Below are 11387 nucleotides of genomic sequence, written 5' to 3' on the forward strand. Positions count from 1 at the left end.
GGTGCTTAATATGACTTATAAGTTCCGATGTAGTTTTGATCATTATAGTTTCTATTAGCTGTCAAGCAGTTGGATAAATCTGTCACATATATTATTCCAAACATGTGTCGCTGGACGCATTATCTCATACCTAAATGGTTATTACATATGTTTTTTCAAAAGATATTTTGTATCCCGTGCTCCACCACATCATGATCCAATCCCCATGTTCCTCAACTTCTTCCTACAGGATGCGAATTCCCCAACTTTCACTTTCCCATTCATTTTTGTTTAGTTTGAATCCATGTGTTCTATTCAATCCATATATCTCTGTCACTAGCTTGACGTGTCTCAACTTTTGTAGTTCTAAAATGCAGAGCTTGATGGCTCTTGCAAAAGTTGAATGTATGCATAGGTTTGACATCAACTGTGTTATACATATTTGTTTTCTATCTGCATATTCGAGTAAATTAACAACAGTAAAACTATTTATTTGTTCAAATGCATTCATCTCACCCTGACAACATTCGTTTCCTTTTTTCCCTTTTTTGGGTATTGTTTAGATGTAAAGATGCATGTACACTGAAATTCAAAGATGCCTGTACACCCAAATTCAATAAAATGAATGCACTTGATGACGATATTTGTCTCGTGATAATCTCTCATGGTTGCTTTTTAGATCGGTGTACTTCATTTTGTCTGTGCACCTATCTGCAATCGTTTACTGAGGTTCACATCTATTGGGAAGGGGCATCTGAGCTACTATATTAGCATCTTGCAGAAGCTGGCTTTATACTATGGTTCAGTTTAGCCAATGAGTTTGGACAAGGTAAAATATGAGCCCAACTATAATTTTTTAGTTCTTCCTGATTACTAAAGTATTATTAATTTCCTGTATTTTTTCAGCATAGTGCATTCAAGAAATCAGCTGATGATATGGAAATATGTTCACTGCTCCCTTTTGCATATTGATCTTTGAGCCCAAAATGGTCCCAATAGAATGTCTAGATAAGTGGAAGTTGCCTGAGGAATATATGATATAATGTTCAGTTCCATGTCGGTACCTGCATGTTTTTCAATATCATTCTCAAGCCCTATAAGTTTGGCAGAAATGAGAAGCGACTGAACTATTACGATGTTTTGTTCTGGGAATTGCTATTATGATATCAATTTCTACTTACTTTATAATGCAACTAGCTAATATATGTGATGCCTTTTGTTTTACTTATAATACACATGCATTAGTTGGACATAACAAAAAAATGAGTTGATTAATTGGACATAATACTTGTTTTGATGCTGCACATGCTCTTACAGCTTTAATTTCTAGCAGTAGTAGTCTAGTCTATTGATGTTAAAACATCGGTGTACAATTTTATCTTGGTGCTCAAAACATTAGTATATAGATTTCTATTATGATGGCTTAATATTATGGTTTACTTGTACCGTTCAGCAGCTCTGTTCTTTGAATCTGATATTTGTTGTAACTAGCATATCCGATTTACCATACTTTTGATTTTATAGAGATATATATTGGTTGAGTTCCTGGATAATCTGCATCTTTCCCTCACTCTTGGTATTAATCGCATTTGATAAATTTCGAAGCCACTAATATTGCATAAGTTAACTAGAAGTGGTAGTGCTATACATATGCCTGATATCACTGAACCTTAGCAATATGGCTTTTGTATTATTTTGTAATAAAAAATTATAACATTATTCAAAATTTTCTCTAGTTTTATTTCAGTTGTTAACTGCATAACATTTAATTTGCAGCTAAAGACATTCTAGAAGGTCAGTGCCTGATGTCTCCCAGAAGTAAGCTTATGGGATGTCCCAACGCAATGCTTAAAGTTGATCATCATGCTATTTAGTTTTGACTCTAGACAAATTGCACACACTAGATTTGCTTTTTTGTTGTTGTTAGAGAACTTGATCATATCATCTAATGTTTCCAATTGCTACTTCTGTGTGGGAAATGAGAGAATTCTGATAGGCTACAATATCCTATAGTAGTTCTGGCATAGCAATTTCATGTATATGAACTACTTGATTCCAAGTTCAAACATTCCTTCAGTTAGGTGCCAGAAGAGAACTTTTCCATATTGCAAGTGGCATACTTTTTTTGTTAGCTCGGTGATTAACATTTGTTGGGAGTGTTACAAGTTTGATTTGATCAACGATATGCTACTTGCTGCAATACTACTGTGAGATTGACCTTGGGTGGGATTTACCTCAAAACAGAAGAGATACTTTATCTAGGGAAAAGTTTTTTCTAATAGTTCTAACCTTTGATGTTGATGCCAACTTATTAATTATTTAATAGCTTAGTTACTGAACACATAGTTTGCTGACATGCATATTGACAAAGAATGCAGACTTAGCAAATAATTTGCACAACTAATTAAAGCAGCTTTTTAGTATATATGACAGTAGATTTTTCCATTTTGTCATATGGATGCAGATCGGTGGAATAATTTGCACAAGTGTAGCACAACACCCTAGATCCATCAGAGGTTAGTGAAAAATTCATTTTAGTTGGCTTTTGTAATTGAAGAACCATTATGGAGACCCTCTGTATGCACCAGTGATCAAAACCTAAGATCCTATGAGTGCAATATGTGTGCCATCCCATTTTTTTTTGTTGATCAACATATGTATGGCAGGAACACTTGCAGATTACCTTCAGTCTTCATGGAATCTATAAAAATAGTTCCTTACTGCTAAATCTAATATATTGAAATTCAACTGCACCGATGTGAGAGTATATGTACATGGATTATTTGCTGATTCTATTTGAATTTCATAATTGCAGCAATGACCATGAATTTTTCTTCTAACTCTCACATCTAACAAATATTTTTTTATTTAGTTTCAGACTCAACACCTATTAACCCAAAGAAACAGCTAACCAGTGACCAATGGGGGCAAACACATGCAAAGGAGTTTCTCAGAATAATCCTTCTTCAACCGAAAAAAATTGTTGGCAATGCTACTGTTGATACAAATTACCACAGACCTTCTGCGGTATATCTGATCTACCGTACTTTTGATTTGGTGGAAACATTTCGGTTAATAGTACCTTGATCCTACTTCCGAGTATATTTATCAGCAGTGCTTGTATTTGGAGTCTTTTTTTTTTTGCTAAGTGTTCCGATTACTTGGGCTAAGTACTCAATCAGATTACTGTTCAGGTTAGTTCTACTACTAGAGTAACGGAGTAACCTTTGATGGTAAATATCTAAAAAGAGATCTTTTGATGGCATATTTCTAAACTATGGAACTTTCGGTGCTACCAATCCAATTTCCCCCCAAAAAAAGCACATGAGTCCAGTATGACCATTCATGCTTCAAATATCATCCATAAGCACTAAAAAACACCATTTCAGAGAGTAATTTTTATGACTCTGGCATCTTGGAACTCAAATCAACATGCTTCTTCTTGAATTGGGTTGCAGTGTGATCCAAAAGCTTGCACTCACCACAACAATTGGCAATCTTTTTTTTTGGCTTGAATTTCCATTTACTTGTGATTGGTCCCGGAAACAGCATCCCTACACCTCTTTTGCCTCCTACCATAGTAGTATGTGACGCCCTTGCAGCGAGTTTCCTTGGGTCAACAAACTCATCCAGTTTCAACATGATGCGGAGTTCATCTTGTTTCAACAACTGCACCAAGTTATGACAATAACATAGGAAAATTTAGAACACTGGTGTATTAAACATATCGAAAAAAAGGACTCTAGTGGTAGTACTAATCTGAACACTAATCTGATTGAGTACTTAGCCTAAGTAATATGAACACTTAGCAATAAAAAAAAGGACTCAGAACACCGTTTCCGGGGGCGAATACACTTTGAATTTGATAAATGCATTGCTTGTGAAGTATGTGTTCGCGTATGCCCGATAGATCTACCTCTTGTGGATTGGAGATTTGAAAAGGATATTAAAAGGAAACAATGCACTGCTGATCAATATGATACTCGGAAGTACGATCAAGGTACTATTCACCTAAATGTTTCCACCAAATCAAAAGTTACTTAATATATGCTACTTGTTTTCTGTTTTATTGTATTCAGATAATACATGGACAGAACACAAATATAATATATGCTACTTGTTTTCTATTTTATGTTTACTTTTTTCTTATACACACCATTTGTTAAATAACAGTTGGATCCCGTGTATGCATATCCATGCACACCGGGCACCCCTGCAGCCCAGCTAACTCCTCCACTGGTTCTGGTAAACTCGAATTTTATTTTAATTACTAGCTGGACTTACATATTGTCAAGTGGGTTGATTTGCCATTTTAAAAACCGATGATATACCTTCTTCATATAATGGTGAATAATAGCTTCTAATGCTTAAATTAGCATGCCATTCTTGTAGTAACTGTCTTACTAGATGCTTTCCAGTCATCCAGTCCCAAGCCATGTGCTAAATTTGTTAGGTCTGTAATTGATAAAAAGGTTTGCCATGGAGATTTGAAATGTAGAACTCATGTAGCTACTATCACCTCATCAGCGTGCAAGCTCCTAGCTCCATTGAAATTCTTCAGAGGGTGCCAGCTGAAAAGCCAACATCAGGAAGTAGTAATAGCTGCAATATTCTAGTAATACTACTTAAAAATGTTTGAAACAATGGTGGCACATCACAAACTTTCTGCAAGCGGTTTGGATACATATAATTGCTAGAATGTTTGATTCACAGTTATGCAAAGTTGTAAATTTTAAACTAGTAAGCAAAGGAACTTTTATGCAGCCCAGCAACTAAACCATCACTTGAATGCGGCAGGACTGATGAGGTGCATCTGTCCATGGGTTGGCTGCACATGAATTGGTTAATTACTCCAACGGTCGTTAACAGAGACATTTCGAGTAATGATCGGAAGAACCCATCGAAATTAATCGTGCCTGCATTCAGTCAAATATGCAAATAATTGGAAAAAAAGAACCTAGCAGACAATGAAGGATTGTTGGAAGTACGCAGCAAAAGAAGGTCGCCTGCAACTGCAGTAAAGCTCACGGACATGCACTGAGTTGCAATTTCTTGGTTGCCTCATCACTGAACCAGATCCAGATTCATACAGGCGTCAAGCCATCAAGTAGTTCGTCAACTGATAGAAGAAAGGGTAATCTCCTTTAAATAAACAAAAAAAAGAATAGTCGACCAGAACTGGAAAACAAAGCGCGCGCGCCGTGGCCCGTCTGCCCAAATTGAAAAGAAGAAGAAGCTTGCTGCGATGCTGCTGGCCTTCACCGAGAGAGATCCAAGGAGAGAAATAGAAATGGACTATGTTGTTCCATGCTGTGGTTGGTCGTTGGACCCACGGATTAGATTTTGGTGCAGATGAAGACTGGTTTGCTTTTAGGTTTCCTGTTTATTAACACAAAAATTTACATCTCAAACAAAAATTAACATAAAAATTTGAATTGTAAACACTAATTCAAAGGTACAAATTCAAATGAAATCCAGTAAACCCAAAAATCGTGCATTGGATCACGTTTGTGCAGATTTATATTTTTGAGCAAATACATCGGATGTAACATGCTTCAAACTAGGGGCCGGAGGGCGGTTGGATGGAAATCAAAGGGCTGACGATTGTGAAGTGGACCAGACCTTCTAGATGTTTGCTGGGAAAGAAAAACCCACTCGAGGGGCAAGGCCGCCCGCAAAGATTTCCAAATGGGCCAGGCCCGTTGGGCGGCACGAGGCTCGACACTAAAAAGTACGGCATGAGCACGGGCCCAGCACGAAGTGAATAGTGCTAGGGCTGGCCCGGCACTATAGTGCCGGGCCTGGGCCATCTCCCCAGCACACTGGGCCAGCACGAGCTCGGCACGATTTTTGGGCCAGCCCGATGTGACCCGATCTAACTACCGTATAAATGCAGAACCCTACCTTATCCTTTCAATTTTCCCCCATTTGACCGTCCACCCGTCCGCCTCCCAGTTCCTCCCACCTTCCTGCTTGCTTGGGGACGGTGGCCGCCATGCCCACCGCAGGGGGCTAGCCGCTGCCGCCAGGGGCCGTCGCGGGGACCGAGGGGGGGGGCCGCCGCCAGGGGCCGACCGTCTGCGGGAGGCTGGCCGTCGCCGCCCTCTGGGGGCAACTGGAGCCGGACGGCGCCGCCGGGGGCCGACCGTCTGCGGGAGGCCGGCCGCCGCTGGTAGTGCTGGGTCGGGCACTAGCACGGCATGGCCCGTCGTGTTGTGGGCTGGCCCGGCCCGATAAAAAGGTTGTCGGGCCGGGCTTGGGCTGCCTCCTCGGCACGCAGTGCCAGTCCAGCCCGGCACGAAAACCCTTCGGGCCTAATAGTGCCGGACCAGGATGGGTTAGTGCCGGACTAGGGCCAGGCGGTCCATTTGGAAAACTATAGCCGCCCGCTTTCCTCGTTAAAGGGCCACGCGCACGCACCCCGCCTGTGCCTCTAACCTCTCTAGTCTGATTCGGCAATGGAGATGGATCCCTCGGCGGCGGAGGCGGCTAAGGCCCTCGCGCTGCCGTCCTACGCGAAGGCGGTGGACGCGTACAGGAAGGCGGTGGGCACGGCGGCCTCGGTGACCGCGTACGTCGTGCTGGCGCGCGGCATGGCGCGGGAGCTCCTACCCCACGACCTCCGCCGCGCGGCGCGCTGGGCCGCGTCCCTCATCCGCGCCCGCTTCGAGACCCCACCCGCGGAGCGCCGCACCCTCGTCATCAAGAGCGCCGCGGCCCTCCTCTACGACGACGGCGGCTACCACGGCGTTGGCGGCGGCGACCTCGGCCTCTACAACGAGGTGCGCGAGTACCTCGCTACCCGGATCGACCCGCACGCCATGCGCCGCCTCTGCCTCGGCGGCAAGAGCAAGAGGGCGCTGTCCCTGGAGCACGGCGACTCGATGACCGACGTCTTCGAGGGCGTCGAGTTCACGTGGGCGTCCGTCGCGGGGCAGAGCCAACGCGAGCACGGGAACGAGTACGATTACCGGTACGGGAGCGTGGGGACGGAGTCGCTGGAGCTCAGCTTCGACGCGGAGCACATGGACATGGCGCTGAGCAGGTACGTGCCCTTCATCACGGCGACGGTGGCGGATGCGCGGCGGCGGGAGCGCGCGCTCCAGATCTTCATCAACGAGGGCTCGTCGTGGCACGGCATCAAGCACCACCACCCGTCCACGTTCGACACGCTCGCCATGGACCCGGAGCTCAAGCGCTCCATCGTCGCCGACCTCGACCGCTTCCTCAAGCGCAAGGAGTACTACCAGCGGATCGGCAAGGCGTGGAAGCGCGGGTACCTCCTCTACGGCCCGCCCGGCACCGGCAAGTCCAGCCTCGTCGCCGCCATGGCCAACTACCTCCGCTTCAACCTCTACGACCTCGACCTCTCCGAAGTGTACAACAACACGACGCTGCAGAGGCTGCTCAATAGCATGCCCAACAAGTCCATCCTCGTCATCGAGGACATTGATTGCTGCTTCAGCGCCGCGTCAAGGAAGGAGAAAAATGACTCTGATCACATTCACTACCGATCAGGTCGAGGTAACTCGGAGGTAAGCTACGTTCTATCTAGGATCAAGAAACCGCGGTTCTAGAACACAACTGAATTAGCAATATTTCGTTATACAGCCTGACATTGAAAACCGATCCGTCTGATTGGCTGCCGCAGCCCAGCATAACTCTGTCCGGTCTGCTCAACTTCATCGACGGTTTGTGGTCGACGAGCGGCGAGGAGCGCATAATCATCTTCACCACCAACTACAAGGACCGCCTGGACCCAGCGCTGCTCCGGCCGGGCCGGATGGACATGCACGTCTACATGGGCTACTGCTGCTGGGAGGCCTTCAGGACGCTGGCCCGGAACTACTTCGTCCTCGACGACCACGCGCGGTTCCCGGAGATCCAAGAGCTGCTCGCCGAGGTGGAGGTGACACCGGCCGAGGTGTCAGAGATGTTACTGAGGAGCGAGGAGGTCGACGTGGTTCTCGGGTTGCTTGCAGAGTTCCTCGGAGAGAAGAAGCGGGCGATGCGTGAAGGAGAATCAGTGCAGGCGCATGAAGAACTAACTGGGAAAGAAGCAGAAGAAGGTAATTTGTTTCCCCTTTGCAAATGAACGTTGATGTAGTCATAGCTGCATTTGTTGGAAATGAAACTGACGAAAAGTTAGTTCCGATAGTTCTCTAGCATAGGCCTGCATTAGTTTGGAGCTGAACAGGGGTAATCAGTGTAGAAAATCAAATATTCTGATGTTGCTGCTTAGTACGGTTGTATTATCCAGAGACCACAAAAGGTATAATTCAAGTAGAGGCCTGTTTTGACCACTAGAGTTCAAACTGGCAGGTTAGTACCCATTTGAACAGTCCAAGTGTCCAATCCATTGAAAATTGACATGGCTCCTCGTAGTGCCACAACCTCTTATCCATTTGATCATGGTTGAATAACGTTAGAGAATATCAGGAGTACACTGTTACTGTCTATAGATCTGCATTCGCTGTCTCTGTAGTAGGGATTTATATTTGCCTCCCTGGCAATTCAGTCATAACTTGTCCTGCTTTTCAGTTCTCAATGTTGATCAGTACATGATGTGTACCGGGCGAACATAGGCCTTATTTTCCAGTAGTTTCCATGACTTGCTCGCTTCGACGGGTGAGAATGGATCTGAAAGTTGTACAACTGAACAAAGGACTGAATTAGGCTTGAACTAGTGTTACTGGAAGTCTGGGACTGCTCTGCATCTGAAACAGATTAGCTGGCAAGAGCAACACAATGACACAAACATGCAGCAACAGGGGATACGATAACAGTAGTACTACAGCTTGGAAAAGGGGTAGGGCAATGAGGGTTGACAAGGCCTGATTATTCCTGTTGCCTAGTTATTTATTCTCATGTGACATGCATCGATTTCCTTCCCCAGAAATAAAATGGTCCATGGAAGAGGGGAAGCTACACTGAAGAAGAAACTACACTGCTTCCTCTGCTACCTCCACCTTGTCTTCTGCTGCTTCCTCTGCTACCTCCACCCTGTCTTCTGCTGCATCCTTCTTGTCCTCTGTTTCTTTCCTCGTCTTCCGTCTCCTCTCCTGGAGAAACTCCTTGAGCCCCCAGAGCGCCACGTCAACGTCCTCGCTCCGCAGCAGCATCTCAGACACCTCGGCCGGCGTCACGTCCACCGCCAAGAGCAGCTCCTGGATCTCCGGGAACAGCTCGTGATCGTCGACGAGGAAGTAGTTCCTGGCTAGCGTCCTGAAAGCCTCCCAGCAGCAGTAACCCATGTAGATGTGCATGTCCATGCGGCCCGGCCGAAGTAGCGCCGGATCCAGGCGGTCCTTGTAGTTGGTGGTGAAGACGATGATGCGCTCCTCGCCGCACGTCGACCAGAGCCCGTCGATGAAGTTCAGCAGCCCGGACAGAGTGATACCCTTCGCCGGCTGCTGCGTGTTCATCGGCCAGCTGTCGTCCGACGAATCCGACGTGTAGCCGGAGTCCAGTTCCGCGACCACCTCCGGCGCCTTGGCGCCTTTCCTCGACGCGGCGGCGTCGAAGCAGCAGTCGATGTCCTCGATGACGAGGATCGACTTGTTGGGCATGTGGATGAGCAGCTTCTGCAGCGCCGAGTTGAGGCGCACCTCGGAGAGGTCGAGGTCGTAGAGGTTGAAGCGGAGGTAGTTGGCCATGGCGGCGACGAGGCTGGACTTGCCGGTGCCGGGCGGGCCGTAGAGGAGGTACCCGCGCTTCCACGCCTTGCCGATACGGCGGTAGTACTCCCTGCGCTTTAGGAACCTGTCGAGGTCGGCGATGACGGAATCCTTGCGGTTCGGGTCCATGGCGAGCGTGTCAAACGTGGCCGGGTGGTGGTGGTTGATGCCGTGCCACGACCGGCCCTCGTTCATGAAGATCCGGAGCGCGCGGTCCCGCAGCTGCAGCTCCTCCGCCGTGGACATGACGAAGGGCACATACCGCTCCAGCGCCGTGTCGGTGTGCTCGGCGTCGAAGCTGAGCTCGAGGGACTCCCGCGGGGAGCCGCCGCCGCCGCCACCCTTGCCCTTCTTCTTGTCGTCGCCGCCGGTCTCGACGGAGGTCCAGGTGAACTCGACGCCATCGAAGACGTCGACGGTGGATCCCCCGGGCTCCATGCAGAGGAGCGTGCTCCACCTGCCGCCGCAGCCGTCGGGCTCCTTGGCGCGGGAGCGCGCGAGGCAGAGCCGGCGCATGGCGCGCGGGTCGATCCGGGTGGCCAGGTACGCGCGCGCCGCGTCGAAGAGGTGGTTCTCGCCGTACCCCGTGTCGTACTGGCGCCGGATGACGATGGTGTGGCGCTCCCTCTCGCCGCGTCCGAACCGGGCGCGCGCCACGGCCGCGCACCACCGCACCGCGGCGCGGAGCTCGTCGGGGAGCAGCTCCCTCGCCATGCTGCGCGCCATCACGGCGTACGCGGCGGCCGAGGCCGCCGTGGCCAGCGCTGCCTTGTACGCGTCGAGAGCCCTCGCGGCGCCCTGCGACGGGGACGGCGAGAGCGACGCCGCGGCGGTGGGCGCGGCCAGTGGCAGGTGATCCATGGCTGACGAACGCCGGTGCGTTCTGCACGGCAGTGCGGGCAGCGCTGTACAGTAACGCAGTGGGTTGTGGTGCGCCGTTGTCGTCTCGGACAAATGGCTTGTTCTTGTAGGCGGTGAGGGCGTGAGGCGAGTGTTTTCCACTTGGTCGGCCCAGAAAAGCAGACGGAGCGATGCCAGAGCAAGTTCAAGCGAATTTCCTAGAAGAGGCCGGTGGGGGCAGTGGCCCCCTGATCAGCAGCGTTTCTTTGCTTGACTCCAAGTCTTGCAAGTCTCCTCCTCTTCCTTGCCCGTGACGGAAAATTATAGAATTCTGGACGTGCATGCACATGCACATGCACCGCACTCATTGTGTGTGCTTTTGCAGACTTTGTGGGTGCTTCAAAGATTCTTTAGTTTTGACTCCGAGTTCATGTCGTTTTAGCTGCTTCTTTCGCATTTGCCCTTTAAGATCCTTTGCAGATGACCTTGTGCCCAAAGATCTTTAGATCTTTCGAAAAAAAATATGCACATCTTTAAAACATTCTGTACATCCAGTTCAGTGAAAATGCGAAAATGCATTTTGTGCGTCAATGAAACATTGGAGATTGTTTTCCGCAAGCACAGAAACGCCCGTGACCATCAGCTGTTACCACGTCGTCAGCGCCCTGCCGGCCACTGCCTGGCTGCCAAGATCCAGATGAGGCCGGCGCCGCCGCAAAAACTATTGGTCGTGGCACCATGGCATGATTCGTCAAATCGTTCGGCGGATAACATGAGCACCACCAACCAATGCTCTGCCGCGCGGGCGCACAGAGTGCCCCCACCACCGACGCCGGTCGCCGGCGGGCGGCGAAGAATCTGCGCCACCACGGCGAGCAGGGCGCTCCTCGC

General features: G+C 48.4%; 2 protein-coding genes across 2 annotated transcripts; one reads left to right on the forward strand and one right to left on the reverse strand.

Moving 5' to 3' along the window:
- The first annotated feature begins 6437 nt into the window (after window positions 1-6437).
- Window positions 6438-8581, forward strand: LOC101754826 (AAA-ATPase At3g50940). The gene is made up of 3 exons (XM_012843738.1): window positions 6438-7549; window positions 7636-8048; window positions 8538-8581. The coding sequence occupies exons 1-3, from the start codon at window positions 6438-6440 to the stop codon at window positions 8579-8581; spliced, it is 1569 nt and encodes a 522-aa protein (XP_012699192.1).
- An 87-nt stretch (window positions 8582-8668) lies between these two features.
- Window positions 8669-10651, reverse strand: LOC101760632 (AAA-ATPase At3g50940). Its single transcript, XM_012843486.2, has one exon. It carries the CDS (start codon window positions 10515-10517, stop codon window positions 8922-8924), a length of 1596 nt encoding a protein of 531 aa, XP_012698940.1. The 5' UTR covers window positions 10518-10651; the 3' UTR covers window positions 8669-8921.
- Between the last annotated feature and the right edge of the window lie 736 nt (window positions 10652-11387).

This window comes from Setaria italica, chromosome II (assembly GCF_000263155.2).
Source record: "Setaria italica strain Yugu1 chromosome II, Setaria_italica_v2.0, whole genome shotgun sequence".
Lineage (NCBI taxonomy): Eukaryota > Viridiplantae > Streptophyta > Magnoliopsida > Poales > Poaceae > Setaria > Setaria italica.